Raw genomic sequence first — 19,892 nt, forward strand, 5'->3', positions numbered from 1 at the left:
TGGTTGTAAGATGAAACATCCAGAGCTATGAAAGCACGGTTACTTTCTTCAGGAAGGCCAACTTGACCGTTTTCAAATAACAATGCAACAACTTGTTATTTTCAGTGCTCCTTTCTATGAGTGTTTCTTAAATCTACCAGGACTTCCAGGGCCTTCATAGGTCTTGCTGCTTGTATGCTCTGTCATTTACTGACTGCCTAGTCATGTGACAAGTGTTTTACATTTATTATTTAATACATCGACCCCATATGTAGGGAGTATCATTCCCATTTTAAAAGATAATATAAGGAAGGCTCAGAGAAGTTGATTAACTTCTTCACAGTAACTCAGCTAATACATAGACTCTGAACTTAGGTTGGTGAAAGTTGCTATTACAATTTAGTTGTAATGTACTGTAGAAGCAGCCTGTTCAGCTTCAGTTACTGAACCACGTCAAGTGCTGCTGAGAATAATTTTAGCCTTTCATTCAGAAGGTCACTGGGCACTGAAGACTTGTGACTGTTCTGAAGGAAAGCTTTCTCTGAAAAAGATAAAAAAAAAAAAAGTTAGGGAAATGATGGAAGATGGACTGGAGGGAAAGCATGGCCACTCCAGGCCATACTTCAATTACACTCAGGCAACTGTTCCAATGGCCCGTGTAATAACCTGGCAACACAGGAATCTGTCAGTGAAGGTGCGAAAGGGTTCCCCTGGAACATTCCCACAGCGGATGAGGTGATGGGCTGTGGGCCGACTGCTGATTTCTAATAAAATACATTATGTAACTCTTTGGGGCACCAAGATTTAGTAACAGTATTTTTAAATTCCTTTTTAAAAATTTTCTGATCACCTTAATTTCATGCATATATTTTCTTGGAAAGAAAAAAAATTCCTTACAAATCCCTATTTAATCTTGCCAATTCTGATGAAGACACATGATAATGAATCATGGGAATCTCTTCTATGATCTCAAGTTCTACATAAAAACAACTCAGCTACTAAAAGTACTGATCCAATTCTTACGGGCCAGATTAGAATTCTTCCTGATTTCAACAAAGTGGAAGCCCTACCAAATATCCTCTAGATTGAAATACATTAAAATGGAGTAAAACATCACATCCAAACTCATTACATTTCCCCCCGGATACCAAAGTACAAAGACACCAGGCTAAATTTCTTTTAAATTATTTTATTTTTGTGTAAGCTAAAAGGAAATTTACACACTGAAATCTCAAAAGACCTTGGGCATGCACATTACCCTTGTTAGAAGTTCTTCTACGTCTCTTTTTTCCATAGGAATTTCCCCAAACATTTAAAACCCATAGTTTTTCTGTATGTACAGCCTAAACCATAGCAATCTATGATTATGTCATTTTACACTGTGCAAAATCCTCAAAAAATAGTGGTATGATAGAACAACAAAAAAATCAGTAACAAGTAAATTTCATTGTAAGACATTCATATAATTTGGTCCTTCTCCAAATCAAACTGATTTAAAACAGACACAATCTCTTTAAACCCCTCCAAATCAAGTTCTGACAATGATCCATACCCTGTAACAAAGGAGCAATCGATGAAGTACCTTGCAAAAGGTCAAACAGCAATACGCCAGATTGAAAAGATTAAAACAGAGCACAAAAACGTTAACAAAAGCCAGATCTGAGACAAACCCACCACACACAAAATTAAAAAAAAATTAAATGGGGACTTTGGAGCTTATTTATGATAGCAAAAGTAATTCAAGATATGATATGAAAAATTAATAAGACATTCAATGGAATCTGAAAAGACTGAAGGGGATTTCACAGACAGCGGAGATTTGAGTTTTTAATTTTCTTTTTTTTATTTCAAAAGTTTTGTAAGAAGGACACCACCAGTGTATTTCACAAAGACATAAATGTATACACCCCAGCAACACAAAAAGAATAAATCTTCAAAAATGTTCACCCCCAATTATTTACATTTTTTTCTAATATAAATTTAGGACTTCAGTATGTAAATAAATATACATTACTATGTATACCTTCCTAATGCGGCTTCCCGACAAATCAGCTCAACTTGAATTTTTTTTTTTTTTTTTTAATTACAGCAGGTATGCTTTTGATGGTAGGGAAGGGATAGAGGGAGGGAAAAGCAACTGAAACTGTCCGGTCCACATCAGTCGTCAGTCTGCTTTCTCTTGGGCGCTTGTGGAAGGTGTTAACGTGGCGGGGAACATCAACACCTTGGCATGCATGAATGTCAGGTCGGGAAGGCTAGCGATCACCTTGATGGCTTCTTCACTCAGGTGCTCTTCTCTTTTCGGTTTCCTATTGACAGATGGAAAAAAGAGAAGTGTGCTAATGTGACTTCTTTGCTGTAGGTCAAATGGGAGCAAGTCCACTCTCAACATAGTCAGTTAGAAAGTTATGGGGACCTGAGGATCTTTTTCTCTGCCAGTTCCTGAACCTCATAATACTTTTGTGCTGTGTGCTTCCGGTGCCAGATGCCAAATCTCCTAGGAAGATGCATGCCCTGCTTGTGTATGTTCATTACAGCTAGTCACATACATGCAGATATGCATGTGTACCCATGGACGGCTCACAGCTTTACTCAAGGCTAGGAGCATCTACCCAGGCATGTTTGTAAAATGTTACTAAGTAGAAATGCAATTCAGAAACCCTAATAACACTCCGCCCAACTGGAGTTCCCCTTGCTCCCTGTGAAACTACCCAAATTACCTTAATATAAGACAAAGTATGTCTGGCACAAGAACTTGTAAGTCATTTTAACCTCAGGCACTCTTCATCCCCAAGGGGGAATTCCAGGAGAGAAAACCCTCAGCTCAAAACCACCCAGTCTCGGCCTCACTGGGACGCAGACAGCAGGTCCAGAAGCAGCAGTGCAAGGGCCGGTTGCTGATGCTGAGAAAAGTCCACAGGCAGGAAAGGCTCGGGAAGAGGGGGAATCTCTCAATCCTGTGGGTTCTCTAGATGAAGTACCTTTTGCTACACTGGCCCTCAGTATTAGAAGTGAGCAGTTCGGGGCCTACCACAGGTATGAAGAACTCCTGGTCTTGCCAGTAGGTGAACCACAGAAAATGCCAACTGAGCCTCAAATGTGGCTCCAATTGGGCACATGATTGTAATTCAACCTTTATTTTTTCCAGGATGTTAAATATATTGAAAGAATAGTCGTAGTCATAAAGATACTAATTTAAACCAAAGTACATTTAAAATTGTTGACTCTAAAAAGCCCAATATCTTTTATGGTAAAGGACAATTGTTACTCTGTTAGGTGTGACACAAGTTATTTCTTCCACTTAAATATTTTATTTGTCCTTGCGATGGGGAGCAGGAAGTCAGGAGATAAAGCAAGAATAGAGAGATACAGGCTTTTATTTTATTAAGCAGACTTTTCTTTCACCACTTTGAATTCAGGTTGAAATCAAGATTTTATAGAATGACTGAAAAATCAAACATCACACTTTTAGGACCAAAGTTCTTCAACAGGAGGGTTAGCTTTAGGCACACTGAAACTATCAGCAGATCAACCAATATTGACCTCAGCTCTATGGTTTCTCAGAAGAATGAAACAGCACTTCACAAATTTTCTGGTTCAACTCTTCACTTGATTGCACTTAAATGGTGACAAAACTATGTAGGTGGATGTTTGATGGGCAATTGGTATCTGCATCACTCTAAAGTAAAACCAGACAGTTCACTTTTTAGTCTGGAAGTGTATAATGGAGAAAGCCTATCACCAACGGTCAGTCTTAGCATTACTAACAATGGAGTCAACCAGACGCTTTGTGTCTTCTGATGTAATGCACCTCCTAGGAAGTGTTCTAGCCAAAATGATTTACCTGATTCCATCAAACCTTTAGATATAATTTCCAGAAAATAAGGGAACTAGAGAAACATGTTAAAGACTACTTTCTGGAAGCAAACAGACAAATCCAGAGGTTGGGATGTTCTGCAGGACAACGGGACTGATCTTTTTAACAAGCCAGTGTTATTAAACTGAACAACAAACAAAAGGGATGAGGGTAGATATGCTAGGTTAAAAAGGACTAAAAGCCGTAACAGCCAGGTACAATAGCCCTAGATTGATTATTGCTTTGGACAAAGCAGACAGAAAGGACAGTATTGAGGAAATCTGAATACAGCCTGGGTATTTGATGACATGAAAATTTACTGAGATTGACAGATGGAGATCTGTCAGACTGTAAGAGTAGATTCAATTCAGTATGGACCATAAAAATCTCATTTTTGGTTAAAGCAACACACATACATGTAGATTTAAATAGAAAAAGATCTGAAAGAATATACACTAAGGAGTTACAGTGATCTGAATGGTAAGAATGGGATACCTAAAATTTTTAAAATTTTGTTTGCCTGTATTTTCTAACTTTCAGCAATATACCTGCTTCTGTAATCATAAAAGGTTATTAAAAAGAGTAACAAAAATGCACCTAAATGGACTTCTTTATTTGTAGAGAGCAGAAAAGGTGTGGGAAAGGAGAGTAAGGAAGAAGCTTCCACTCTAGGAATGGTTGGTAAAGATTATTCTAGGATTTCTACCAATTGCCTCATTTCAGGCAATAGGAAGCTATGTAAATAAAAAAAAATTACTTAGTTTATAGTTTGTGCATTTATCTGTAGTCACTATGCATTGATGTGATCTAGTTTTCTTAAAATATAAGAAGTAAATGCTTGAGGAGAATTTGAAAATAAAAAGTTGTATCATGACCTTTTTTCAAAGCCAAAGGCAGTGACTTAATTTTAATTTATATTCTCTCTAGTTAAGATTTATTATTTTTGTCAAAGAAATACATAAGAGTCCAGCAATAAACCCACTCATCTATGGTAAGCTGATTTTCAACAAGGGTGCCAAGACCATTCCACGGGGGAAAGAACAGTCTTTGTAACAGTGCTGGTACAACTGAATATCCACATGCAAAAGAAAAAAGGCTCCTATCTCACACCATATTAAAAAACAAACTCAAAATGGATCAAAGACCCAAATGTAAGAGTTGAAACTATAAAACTCTTAGAAGAAAACCTGGATGTAAATTTTCCAGGTTCCTGGAAATTTCTTATCTATGACACCTCAAGCACAAGCAACAAAAGAAAACATATATAAACTGTATATTTCATCAAAATTAGGAAACTTTTGTGTTTCACAGGACACTATCAAAAAAGTAAAAAAACAACCCACAGAATGAGAAAATATTTGCAAACCATATATCTGATAAAGATCCAGAATATGTAAAGTATCCAGATGTGTAAAGAATTCTTACAACAATAAGGACAAATTACCCAATTAAAAAATTGGTAAAGGATGTGACTAGACATTTCTCTCAAGAAATACAAATGGTCAATAAGCACCTGAAAGATGTTCAACATCACTAGCCACCAGGGAAATGCAAATCAAAATGACAATGAGGTATTATTTCATACTCACTGGGATGGCTATAAAAGTCAGACAATAACAAGCCTTGGTGAGAACGGGAGAAATTAGATCCCTCATACATTACTGGTGGGAATGTAAATGGTGCCACCACTCTGAAAAATAGTTTGGCAGTTCCTCAAAAAGTTAAACATCGAGTTACTATATGACTCAACAGGTTCCATTCCCAAGAAAACTAAAAACATTTGTCCACACAAAAACATGTACATGAATGTAGCAGCATTTTTCACTCTAGTCAGAAAGTGGAAACAACCCAAATGTCCAGCAACTCATTACTGAATAGCAAAATGTGGTATGTCCATACAATGGGATATCATGCAGCCATGAAAAAGAATGAAAAGTACTGATACAGGCAACAACATGGCTGAACTTGAAAACATGCAAAGTGAAAGAAGCCAGACACAAAAGACCACATACTGTATGATTCCATTTATATGAAATAACCAGAATAGGCAAATCCATAGAGACAGAAAGAAGATTACTGATTGCTGGGGAAAGTGGCAGATAGGGAGTAACTGGCTAATGACTTTGAAGTTTCTTTTTGGGGTGATAGATATGTTCTGGAATTAGTCGTGATGGTTGAGCAACCTTGTGAATGTACTAAAAACCACTGAATTATACATTTGAGGAGGGTGAATTTTATGGTGTTAATTAAGTCTCGATTAAAAGGTAAAAAAAGATATATCCCTTTTGACAACTAGTTTAGCTTGTATAAATTTCAGTTAGAGGTCTGTGGTTACTAACTAGCTGGCCACTCACTGACTCAAATTAGTAGTTTTTCTTTATTTTAGAAAAGGTATGCAAGAAGATTAAAGTATTTTAAAACTAAAAACTTGCATTTCTTTAAAAAATAAGAAGTCACTTTTACAACCCATGTATGGAAAGAGAAGAGTACATGTGCTTTGTCTTATACATACAAAGGCACTTAGAAAAGAGTAGGGGGTGCTGTTTGTTACATATCACATTTCCTTTACCTAGACCACTGTTTCTTAAACTTTTCTTTCCTTTACCTAGACCACTGTTTCTTAAACTTTTCTTTCCTTTACCTAGACCACTGTTTCTTAAACTTTTCTTACCCTACAGTCGCTCAATGCTTTTCCACTCTATCTTCTGTGTATTGTCAACAGCCAAGAAGATTTTGCTGAGCTTTACATTCTACTCAAAAACTACTCAATTTACTCAAAAACAAAAATAAAAATGAAACAAAACCTAAAAACAACAAAGACACAATGCTTTCTAAAGCTATATATGCCACTCCCCTTCTCTTCACTGAACAACTGAGAAGTACTCATGGGGACAATTTACAGTATTACTTTCTAATTTTAAGACTTGTGAATATTTGCACTTCTCACCATTTTCAAACAATTAACTCCCCAAAACAGAAAATACAAAGTTGGCAACTTATTTTTTCAATTTCAACTTTGTATTTTAAATATGAAGCTGAACAGGTACTAGTAATTCAACGCAGCTATAACACTGACCCTCGGATATACACTACAGCATTAGTTCATTTCATAATAGTACAGAATAAGGGAAAAACGAAAGTAACTTCTTAAAGTGATAGGGTTGGAAAAATTCCCTAGTGTACAGTACCTTTCTAGGATGAATTAAAAAGTTAGGAGAGCAGGTTAACAGTGTGGTTTAGAGCTCCTCCTAATGGCATAAAGCATGAACTTTCATCACTGGGGCTTCCAACTAAAACTCCACTATAGTTTATTCAATGAGACTGCAGAGGCAAAAAAGGTAAGGAAACAGGAAACAGTAGGATTGCCCTTAGAAAAGATTGTTTGAAACACAGCAGGGGAAAGTCCAAACAATAAAAGCATCAGTTTTTTTTTTTTTAAGTTAAATGTGCAGTAGCTTTTGGTTAACATATGTAGAAAAAGTTGATGAGAGATTTGTACGAGAAGAATTTCAATTTGAAAAAATGATTTATTTGGAAAGAGAAAAAATTAGAAAGCAAGCAAAACACCCACAAAGGCCACATTTACAAGTAGGTTCACTTCATAGTAGGTTTTAACAGTGCCACGGAACATCACTACAAAGAAATAGGGGGAATGAGAAGAACAGTGCAGAGAATCTGTGGACAAATGACAACGTGCATGCTACAAATCCATTCCAGGGAAAAGTTAAGGGTATCCATAATTATAAAACAAATAACAGCTTTGATAATTCTACATATTAATAGTATTAATAATGATAAATATTGGTTGAATGAACAGATACTTAAGCATAAATACAGTTTAAAAGGCAATGTGATAACTCAAGCCAAAGTTTTAAGACAGGTAATAAGCATTTACTATTTGCAAGAATAAAAGGTTGTTTTAAATGGATGTGTTTCTACAGAAGCACTGATTTTAAAGATTAATCTGAATTTGACAAGTAAGTGGAATTTCAGGAGAAAGAGCTATTAATACTTCTGCCAAAGTGGCAACTAATAGGTAAATATTTCCACTTTAAAATGCTCATGTGTCATGGATTTGGGACAGCAAAGTTGGTATGCCAATCAACCAATATTTGCTCTTGCAGGAGCGATTTATTGGCTCATAACGATTAGCTTCTTATTAGGAACTAGCTTACTTCTATGGCTAACAAGTTAAAGCAATGGCTTATTCCAGTGCTTAGTTAAATAAAACTAAAGGTTTCCTGAATCATTAACAAAAGCCCAACCAAGCACATTCCTTGTATCTGATTCTGATGTTGAGAATAACTGCCTGAAAGGGCTCCTGGAAACCTTGGTAAAAAAACCAGAGGTGTGGCATATCAGTGAAAATTCAGAAAATAAAAGAGTGGCCATCCCCTACTCTATGTTAGCCCAGAAATGAAAAGACGTGCCTAAGTGACTCTGGGAGTGTAAAACTGGTTCCCAAAGATGATCTTTTCAGTAAGTTATGAAGGAAAAGTGGGAGTGTTTTTATAATGGTTTTATGATCTCAATACTTAATTAGAAGTCTTCTCTACAAAGTTGGGGTGGGGGGAGGAAAAAAACCACATCTATTAGCCCTTTCCAGTCTTATGAAATAGCACTGTTCTAATAAAGTTCATAATTAAACAAAATTTGATACTATTTTCTGGAATTAGGTATCTATTGGTTTTTACACATAGAAAGTGAGTTTTAACATTTAATAACAATACACTGAAATACTGCCAAATTATGTGCTTTCCCATTGGGGCTGTTTTAACAGAGGATTCAAAACGAGGGTGTAACGAACACCAGCTGTTTACCTGGTCGATGTGCTTGTCTTCTCTACTGTGGACATGAGTCTCGCAAATGCATCAGTCACTTTGAGGCTTGAGGTGGAGATTTCCAGCTTAGAAGTTGTTAACTCATACAACTCTGGGTCCACACCTTATAGTATAAAATGATAGTCAGTGATGGCAAGCTGCAGTGGGTTATTCAATAGCCACAATCCAGGATGCACAAGGCAAATGTTCTGTAAACATCTGAGTCTTTCACAAGCACAACACATCTTTAGTATATTGTACTACTGCATTTATTTTTTAACGTGTGTAAGTCCCACTTTTCAGAATTTTTATGAAGTAGGAAATACTTTTAAAATTCCACTTTGGTATAAAGATAGCCTTTATCTAACATAATACCATCCAAATACTTCTAAAAATTCTATCTGCTATAGAAAACTCACTCAATTTTGGAATAGTTTGTGACATGAAAGTTAATAATGATTTATAAATGGAATACACATGATTTATTATACAGTAGGACACCTCAATTTTTAAATTGATTAATTTGTTTTTGAACTTCCTTTCCCTACTTCTCTGACCATTGTCCTCCATTATTTTCTTCCACATCAAAAGATTTAGAAGCTAATATAAAGTTTCAAATACAGTAAACGATTTGGTTAGTTTAAATATTCTGACCACCTGAGGACATAAGTTATTACTCAAAGCTTCAAATTATTACTAAAGATAAATTATATACTGAATTGTTCTTTCTTCAGGTAAGAAGTAGGAAGGGTAAGATATTCTTGCAAAAAGTGAAAAAATAAATACTTTTGGACAAAATGAAAATTGTCTCAAGGGTTAATTATATTTCTATAGTCTCATATCTAAATCTAGTAGCTAATAGTTCAAATATCTTGTTAGAAGAATTCAAAACAAAGCTGTTAGAAGATTAGATTTATTGTAAAAGTCTATAAAAATCCTTCCCTTACCTGACTTCACTAAAATATATGTGTTTATATTTCCCTTGAATATAGATTTATATTAAATATAATGACTACAAAAAACACTGAAAAGAACAATCAAATATTTCAACTCAAGCTAAACCTGGATAATAAAGATAATCAGATAAAAATAAATTTTAATCCTATTCTCTCCTCGGTCCCAGCAAATTACTAGATGAAAAGTTCAGTATTTTCAGGGTACAACAGAAAAGCAGACTGTAAGGAAAAATGTCTTATAGCTTCATAAATCTTTACTTATAATTTCTAAAAAAGCTTTCATGATCAGCTGATAAAATTATATACACATACACATATTAACAAATTTCTTCCTTTTAGGATATTTCAAAGTTAAGAAAAAACCCAGGAACTGCCTTCTATTAATCAATTTTGCAGACAGATGACTAGTAAATGTAAACATAGATCTCAGATGTTTACAGAAAACAAACAAGCCAAAGCAGCTTCCACAGTTACCATGTCCAACAGGGAGGAAGGCTATAGAAAATGTTTGTTGACTCTCCCAGGTTCTTCATATTTCATTAAGGTACAGTTTCAAAAATATATTTAAAAAGCCTTTTCTCTATTATTTGTGTAGTAAGTATGTAGGTTGCAATTAAAATGCAAAAAATTATAGATGCCTGTAATGGGACCCAACAAACCCAAAATACCTTCTTCCTCTACTGTGAAAAGTTAGCTTTCAAGTAACCACAAAATTTCAGTAGATGTCTAATGCATAATGCAGAATAAACAACTGCATTCTGACTGGCAACAGGAAAGTGCTGGTAAAAATTTAGTTGGGTTTGTAAAATACCAGCTACTTGGCTGTCAAATAGTAAAGTGGGAGATTAAAAAAAGTAACCAAAAAAGAAAAAAATCAACCTCCCAACCCAAAACAAACATTATCACCAAAAAGAAAGAACGAAAAAAAAAATAGTACTATGGCTATATTTTATATTTTTCAAAAACAAGATACCTACTCTATACTAATAGAGTAATTTTTTTAATGGAAGAGTTTTTAAAAATTTTTTTATAGAACCTTAATGAGGCATAGTTTAGTTACATAACTAAAGCTAGCCAACCAAGTTCTAAGCCAACCTCCTAAGTCTCACACACAAAATAATTAAATAACCGCAAGCTAAGACAAAATGACTTTCCCAGAAACAAGTCAGAAAAAGTACAAGCAAGGGGTGAAATGGAATACTAAGGTGTTGATACCTGTAGCTTGATGGTAAGTTTTAACAACAACCAATAGCAATAAAAAGAAGCCAAAGCAACTTTATAGTAATCAAATTTATATAGCAGCTAGAGCAGCATATTAATGAAAATATGGAACGAAAACATTTAAAAGGTTCCAAAGTAATGAGGACTGCATTTGACCATGCTAATTTCCTTCCATTACAGCTCTAAGCTTCTGAAACCGCTTGTTCTTCTTGAAGCTGCGTATACTGAGCTTGGTTTTCAGGTCATTTCTGTACTTCTTTATATGGTCAGATTATTTGTGCTCATATGGATGGATGGTTTTTAACTGAATTTGAAATGTAACCAAAAATTAAATTTAAACCAGGTTTTTGGGCATCCAAAAATAGTGACCTCATTTAAATTATAATACAGTTCACGACAAAACAAAGTTGAGAGCAAATTAAAAATGGGAGCTTGGTAATTCATTCTTGGGAATACAGTAATAAGGAAATGGATACACAAGTTTCCCCCCTCGCCCCATTAAGTATTTAAAACAACTAATTAGCTCACCCAGGTCATTCCATAGCTCAAATGTATTTAGAAGTAATTTAAGTGAATAGTGAAATATCATTTTGAAGTCAAAACCAACACAGATTGGTTTTTCATACGCTTGCAAAATCTTGGAAACAATGAACATGATAAATAGGGGCTTATTAATTTGAGGAACCCAGTCATTTTACCAAATGGCCTTGGAACTTCCTTATAGCAGGATCAGGTTTCCATAAGCAGACCTTGGAGAAGGGCATCATGGTCCCAGGCTCACCCTTAGCTGACTCTCACTCTCCCCACTCCCCATTTCCCATCATGGTGCTAAGCTGCTGGAAGTCCGTGGCAGGGTTTTCTAGTTGAATAGAACAAACCAACCCAGCAAATTCTCAGGAACCAGGCTGGCTGTGTAACTGGCCACTAGTGAGGACAGAGAGGGATCTTTGCTATGCATTGCGGGCATCAGCATCTATATAGCACCCCAAGGACTGTCTGGTGATCAACGGGTATGATTACCAGATCACAAATTGGGATGACAGAGACTCATTAAAATCATTTAAAATAAAATGTAAACATAAAAATGCTGTTATATTTTAATCTTTTATTCAGTTAGAAAATGACAAAGTACATTAGTTCTTTGGTCAATGAACTGAACTTTTGCAGGGCTGAACATTAATTTAACAGGCACTCCAGTATGGTTTAGTTTCTAACTTTTAGTATCTCATAGCAATTATTTTCTGATATTAACTTTTGTAACTTTTTTTTCTCCATGGAAAACTAACAATATACTTTTTATTTAAGAGCTACATAAAACAGTAATAGTTCTACGTGGGACTATATAACTGCTAGACTCCAACATTTTGAAACCTAATTATACATTTAGCAATACTAATAAACAACTATTCGAATGCTAGAATTTGTAAAGGTTCTATTATCACAGGCACTACAATGTAAAGTCATCTTTGTGTACTAAAATATTCTTAAATCTCTAAACTTCTATTTTTTCAAATGGCTTTATAGAATATGCTTTAAAAATTAAGCATATAAAACATCACATTTTTCACTTACATGGGAAAAAAAACACCCCTGCCTTTAACTATCTAAAGACATTAGGGCTGTTTTATTCCTAGAAACTACTTGCAGCTCTGAATATTACACTCTGAGAAAGCTTTCCTTAAAACACATTTCACAAAAGTCATTTGTTAAAGTCAGCTACTAGAAAATAACAATAGATAGATGAAAGAAAAGTATTAGAAAGACATTGTAGAGAATATGATCTACTTGTTTCCTTGTTTATAGGAAAGTCAAGGGATGTGGTCATGCTTTGAGTAAATAAACTAGAATTGTGGTTTTAACACTCTGCTGACCTGGGATTGTGGTGCTGCTGCTAGAGCTACTGTCATCCACGGGCCCAAAGAAATCAAGGTTCAGAAGGGTGGAACCTCCACTAGCTTGAAATTCAGTGACCGTGTTGGTAGGCAGCCACACAGAAGGTAAGCCAAGGGAGGAGGGGTTATGTGCAAAAAGGGGTAAGACACACACTTGAACATGCAGGTTATAATTAGTAGTCATTACACATTTTTAAATCAACATTAAAACAATGTGTACAGTATTAGTTTTTCATTACTAAGGACAGTTCTGAAGTAACAATTTAATTCAATGTACATTTTCTCATGTACAATGTAAATAATTTAACACTTAGTAAGGTTTTAGTTAGGAGTTCAGTTCTTTCAATCAAAACTCAAAGCCATACCAGAAAGACCAAGGGGAAAATATACCCGTTAAAGGGAAACAATACTTTACTCTCGACCCAATATTAAATCACTGTACATGCCCAAATCAATATTTCATGTTAGTAATGTTGGTTTCTAAGTAATGATTTTTCAAAAATGACAAAGTTGTCAGTTTTAGGACACGCATCAATACATTAGCTTAAAATAAAACAACATAATAAGGAATGTCATAACTGCCCTACCCTGATGTGCAACCTCAAGCTGTACTGTTCCCCTTTAACTCTGAAACAGTAATCAGAAATAGTACACATTTTTAAAGAAGTTGTTTGTTAATAAAAAGCACGATGATTTGACTAAATAAATAAGACACCAGACAACAGCAAAAGGTGCATTCAGGCTTTCCTTCAGCACGGTTATTCAATTGGATGCTTTCCAAATATCCTGGGATCCCCACTCTAAGGCAAAGCTGATATGAATGACAGGTGTTTCAGGCAATGGCTCAAACAACTGATGAAGTACGAGGAGTAAGAGAAATTGTATTTTAGGGTCCAATTAAAACTTGTGGTTTCAACACACTGGAAAGCTAGCATTTTGTGTTTAAAGACCCCACATTACTGGAATAAGTTACTCCCTTTTCAGGAATTTCTCTTAAAGCCATGAGTAAAACCAATTATTTCTGGAACTGCCTACTAGTATTTGGAGATTAGAAAAGGATCAAGAAAATCATTCATTTTCCATTTGCATATAAGTGCTCTATAAAATATTATTAAATCTGAAAACTACCTTGAGTCAATAAACATGGATCTATTTGCACATTGTTTTTGGTTAAATAATTGTGCTTTGTGCTTTAAAGCAGCCTCTAGCCACAAGACTTTGCAACCAAGAAAATCCCATAAATTAAAACTACAGAAACAAACTTCAAGTAAACTGGTCCTATCATTTAAGCTACCTAGATACTTGTAAAAAATAAAGAAGCTTGTTTTTTGACTTAAGATAAAGAAACTAAAATTTTACCTCACTATTACTACCTATACTGGACTTCAACACTGTTAACAATAGTAATGGCTGGTTTCTTGAGCAATTACTATTCAGAAAGAAAGCCTGAATTTCCAAAGATAATAATAAGAAGTTATGTTCAAACAAAAAAAGGAAATCAGCAGAGAGAAGTTTGTCTGAACTTTGTAGCTTTCTTAACTCTAGCTCTGGTGCTAGAGGCTCTACGGAGAGACGTACCATCTAAAGGGTTAGTAAGGCCACTGCTACTCCAGTCAAACTGGACGGGTGGTAGAGACTCCTAGAGTTGAAAACCAAAAAATCAAAATTAATCAGTACAGGTTTGTAGCAACGTAAAGAATCCTTAAAAACAAAAACTATTACAGCAAGATAATTAGGCAATAAAATACCTACAGACAAAATTGGGATAATTTACAATTTCAGAAGGTTACCTGCAAATATTAACCCAAACTGAAATTGCAAAATATGCAAATAGTACAGCTGGCTGACATTTAGAAAAGTCGTATCTGAGAAATGGAATTATCTTTACATTTTCAAACAGAAATTTATAGACTGATTCTATGTCAAGATTTCAATTTATTTTCAAATGATGATTTAAACTATTGGCTTGATTACAATAAAAACATTGAAATATTAAAAGACGTCACTGACTTTTTTCACTAGTGTGATTATTTTAAATGACTAGTCACTTAAAATTTTTTAACAGAATAATATAATGCAATAGAGAAGGTACCACTAATACTGAGGAGATTTGGGTTATTAGAGGCTGAGTAACTACTAAATAACTAGTTGAATGACCATGTGCGGTTAATTTAGTTGGTTTCGTTATATATAAAACGAGAAGGCTCAAAGTCCAAGGTCTCTGGTTCGTTACAATTTTCCAAATTATAAAGGAAATTATGGGCCAGAAAATGGGAACTACATTTAAAATTTTTAGAAAAATTTAATCAACTTTTTAAATTTAGAAATTATTTATAATATGTATTAGGATTCAAATTTTTTTTTTTTAAAGATTTTATTGGGGAAGGGGAACAGGACTTTATTGGGGAACAGTGTGTACTTCCAGGACTTTTTTCCAAGTCAAGTTGTTGTCCTTTCAATCTTAGTTGTGGAGGGTGCCATTCAGCTTCAAGTTGTTGTCCTTTCAGTCTTAGTTGTGGGGGGCGCAGCTCAGCTCCAGGTCCAGTTGCCCTTGCTAGTTGCAGGTGGCACAGCCCACCATCCCTTGCGGGAGTCGAAACCGGCAACCTTGTGGTTCAGAGGATGCTCTCCAACCAACTGAGCCATCCGGGAGGAAGCTCAGCTCAAGGTGCCATGTTCAATCTTAGTTGCAGGGGGCGGAGCCCACCATCCCTTGTGGGATCGAGGAATTGAACTGGCAACCTTGTGGTTGAGAGCCCACTGGCCCATGTGGGAATTGAACCGGCAGCCTTCGGAGTTAGGAGCGTGGAGCTCCAACCACCTGAGCCACCGGGCCGGCCCCAGGATTCAATTTTTAAGATAATGTACTAAAAAGTTATGTTCAGAATGCATTTGCATATTCTAGGTTTTAACATTTTGTTAACTGCCAAGCAATAAATATAAAATGACCAAATAGTACATCTAAGATATAAGGCAGTATAAAACATTTTCAAAATGAGCATTGCTTTATTTTAAGAACATTCTTGATGAGAAAAAATTGTGGTTTTAGGTTTCCTTTCTTCTTTTATTTTGGGGGTGCTGTTGACAACACTTACTGAAATAACCTATTAGGCTCTTAATAGTAACATGTCATCTTTATTTTTTTGTACTGCTTTCCTATATGTATATATATGTTTTATTGTAAGGTAGGTACTATTAAAACTTCACATTCATTTTTTTTCTGTGTAGATAAAGATGTTGTTCCCTATAGGAAAGGAGCATGATTTTTGAAAGTCTAATACCATGATATTATAATAACAATTGTCTTGATAACTGGGATACCAATGAAAGGCCTATTACTATAACCATTTATTCTCCGCCATATCAGGTCAGGCCTAAAGGTTGGGGGGAGGGTGGATATAAACAAAGCAAAATGCTTAGTGGCTGCCAGGGCTTAGGGATAGTTGTAGGAGTGGGGTGAGGTGGGGGAAACAGGGAGCAGATATTATGGGAGTTTTCTGTGGTGATGGAAGAGTTCTGTATCTCGATTGCAGTTGTGGTTACATGAATCTATCCATGTGACAAAATGACATGGAACTATATACACATACTGTATAAATGTCGTATTACTGGTTCTGATATTTCCTATAATTATGTAAGATGTAATCAAGGAGGAAACTGGTGAAGGCTATAAGGCACCTCTTCTGTATTATCTTTGCAGCTTCCTGTGAACTATAATTATTTTAACAAAAAATGTTAGTGAAAATCTAGTTTATAATCTACTTGTAAGACTGATAAACAACATTTAGAAAAGATCTTTAGCTGATCTCAAAAATAAGCAAACAAACAAAAAGCTCTAGGCATTCCAACAAATTCAACTTAGCATTATTCTACTTCTAGATGAGTGACACCTTTAGTCATATTCCACATTGACTGGATGGACAAAACCCAAGTATACGCAGTAACAAAATTTCTGGATAAATGGAGCAAAGTTCTTTCCTTAACATGTTTTACCTAAATGATGTCAGGTAGCTGGATGCTTAGAAATATTTCAGTGATTTGCTAGAATTTTAGCTTCTCATAAAGGTGTATGGCATTTTAAAAACATACCCAATGTTATAATAATGAGGTGCTAAAACACGAATCAACATTTACTGGAAATGAGACAGATGAAAAACAGGATACCTAAGCAATTAATAGCCTAACTAATGGCATTGACAAGACAACTCAAAGAAAAAGCACTGGAATAAAGCATTTTAAAACAACTTGAAGCAATGTGGTATGAATGATAAGAGACAAAAACACTAAGGAAACAAGGTTGTAAAAAGAGCAAAAAAAAAAAAAAAAAACAAAAGAGACCAGAGACAGAAGACTTGGGTGCTGGTCATAGGTGTCCCACTTATGTATGATTTTGGGTATATCACTTGGCCTTTCCCAATGTTTTCTTATTGTAAAAGGAGAGCACAATGGTAGATAATAATTTTTGCTTTCTTCTAACTTGAATATTCTGATTCACAACTGAAACAGCCATATCAAGTAGCCTAAGAGAGGAAGTTCGCTAATGGTGACTACATGGGTAACCTAGCCACAGGGGGCTCTACTCAGCAGTGAATAAAGTGTGGTTAAAGTATTGATTCTACTACAAGGGGAATCATTAATAACACCATGGATGGTGTAACCTTGCAATTCAGTGGGTAAAGATTAAAAAAAAAAAAAAAATCCAAAACAACAGAAGTACCACTACTGCTTTTACCCATAACCTGTCTTTTCAGGTAAAAGTATCTTAGAAAAAACACCATTAACATTTGTTAATAAGTTATTTAACTACTGAACAAGCCAATTGTTACAAGATTAATGCGTACAAACTTATTTGGAAGAAAGAATAAAAATTCAGTGGGTACCAAAATTGAAATAGAATAGACAGATCAAAAAACATGCAGTCATAATGAGAATTATGTTACTATGCTAAGTTTTAAAGTCAGTGTTTAGTGCTATCAAAAATGAAAACTTTATAAAAGGAAGGTTTAGTATATATTTTTTGGAAAAAAATCAGATATTAAATGGGTCTTTTTGGATACATTTTGTTATGCTTCTATAACTTAAGGCTATGGCTGTTTTATCTGAAAATTATGATCAGCAGGAAGACGTAACAGCGTTACTGCATGGCCAAAAAGTAAAGTAAAAGCACTACATACATTGCATGCCAAAGAATAGTAGTAAGAAATATCACTTTATATAAAGAGAATCTTTACAATGCATTTCAGATGCTTGTTAAATAGTTTAACCTGAATCACAAGTATGGAGCCAAGCAAAGATCATATATTTAGTGATGGAGGTGAGGCATCTCAGCACTTAATTCTGATATACATGCTGAAATCTGCAGTGAGTGTATGTGTATGCTGGAATGAAGACTTACACAGGCTCATGTCAATTCAGAAATAAGTTTGAGCAACGTACACTGGAAATACTATTTTCATTGATTCCTACAAAAGCCTAAAAACTAAAGCTAATGGAGGATCACAAACTACAATAAATAACGAATAAATTTGTTAATTCAATATTTACATGTGTATTTTTTAAAAAGAGAAATAAATGTATGCACTGACAGCGGTAATATTAGATGTTTCTTGAAACACACTTAAAAGGGCAGGACCTTGCTTTACATCATTTTATAAAGTATGTTATGCAAAACACTAGTGATATAGGTATTATCTCTTCTCCCATGGTCCCTGCGGAAGAAGGTCCTGTGGCTAAGTAAATTTGAGACATAAATTAAAATTAAATAGGGTTATTATACACTAAAGATTTTTCAGAGTCCTTAATGTGTGTGTTGTAAATCTCCAAGGGTGGTTGCAGGGTATGATACAAAGTATTTCCCAATCTATCTTCACCTTGGAACCATGCTTTAGTGGAGCATCTCTGGGGATTAGTATTCAATGGAACACACATTTTGCGAAAGGCTGTCCAAACACACATTTTTGTGTTAGATATAAACGAAGATGATATTTATGGTTAAGAAATGACAAACACAGCAAGGATATGTTGTAGAAATGACAATGTTCACTTAAAAATATCAATCTTCTAAAAAAACAATATTTAACCAGCACTGAATCAGTTTCTGATTTGACGTGGGAAGAGCAATTAAGCAAACCAAAATGGCTCTTCCCCCCCAGATAAAAAGACGGAGGCTTTGATATTAAACATATTAGACTGAAATAAAATTTGTGCTTAAATGTGCCAAGGAGGTAAAGAATAAAAAAGGGAAGAGTGCTTTCTTTTCTTATTAATCCACAGAATGTTTTGTTAAATGCCACATCACTTTCAACTTAACAGTTGTGTTCAAACTCCCAAAACAACAGTTTTTGGTGTAATAAACATGGTTAAATTTTATTACTTTTTAAAATTTTGCAGGCTTCAGAAAAAAGAAAAATAGCAGAATTTAAGAGTTGGAATAAATGTAGTGTTTCCCATTTTTTGAGGAAATCTAGCACTTACCCGATTTGTTTGTCAGTAATTATGATCATACAATGTTCAAGCTGCAAGGAATATTTAGATATGCTTGCTTTAAACTCTTCATTTCATAGGTAAAGAGACTAAGGCTTGGATAGGTTTAAAGGACTTACCCATAACCACCAGTTCTCAAATCGTGCCTTTCTATTTTTGAAAATTAAGGATAATTTGTTCATCGTATTCCACAGGATGTTAGTAACTGAAATCATGTCTATCATGAAATCAAATTTTTAAAATATTTTAAAAACTAAAAGTTATATATGAAGGGAAACAACAGTGTATAGATATGCATGAACATATCTATACACGCAGATATTTTACCTGGAATTGGTCAGATGGACATGTGTTCATTTCTGGTGACATAGTAGTTGTCTGACCGATAGAAGCAATTTTTTCTGCAGCAGATAGTGGTTTCAGTGGTTCCTTGGTGGGTTCTAACATACCCTGAAAAAGGTGTATTAGCCATTAATTTTGCGGGGGTATCAATTCTATAAGAAATTTAATCTAGAAGAAAGCCGAAAGGAAAAAAACAGGTCATTTGGAAAGTACTAAGGACAAAAAGAACTATTCTTAAATTTTGTTTAGAGAAAATCGTATAGCACTATAATGGAAAATGTTTCACAATAATACCTTTGGAACCCAAACTTTTTGAAGTAAGACCTTGTATTTTACAGAAGAC

General features: G+C 34.8%; 1 protein-coding gene across 2 annotated transcripts in view; it reads right to left on the minus strand.

Annotated features, from left to right (window-relative positions):
• Nucleotides 1-1,152: 1,152 nt before the first annotated feature.
• Nucleotides 1,153-19,892, minus strand: part of AFTPH (aftiphilin) — a 63,348-nt gene continuing 44,608 nt past the window's right edge. Inside the window, exons 6-10 of one of the 2 annotated variants that reach the window (XM_033124632.1) lie at nt 19,535-19,657; nt 14,303-14,363; nt 12,704-12,787; nt 8,656-8,779; nt 1,153-2,288 (exon numbers count right to left, since the gene is read on the minus strand). In XM_033124632.1, the coding sequence (XP_032980523.1) occupies nt 2,144-2,288; nt 8,656-8,779; nt 12,704-12,787; nt 14,303-14,363; nt 19,535-19,657 (537 nt within the window). In that variant the 3' untranslated portion in view covers nt 1,153-2,143. The remainder of the gene's footprint in view (nt 2,289-8,655; nt 8,780-12,703; nt 12,788-14,302; nt 14,364-19,534; nt 19,658-19,892) is intronic. The other variant, XM_033124633.1, reaches the window with a different exon arrangement.

Source organism: Rhinolophus ferrumequinum, chromosome 13 (genome assembly GCF_004115265.2).
Source record: "Rhinolophus ferrumequinum isolate MPI-CBG mRhiFer1 chromosome 13, mRhiFer1_v1.p, whole genome shotgun sequence".
Lineage (NCBI taxonomy): Eukaryota > Metazoa > Chordata > Mammalia > Chiroptera > Rhinolophidae > Rhinolophus > Rhinolophus ferrumequinum.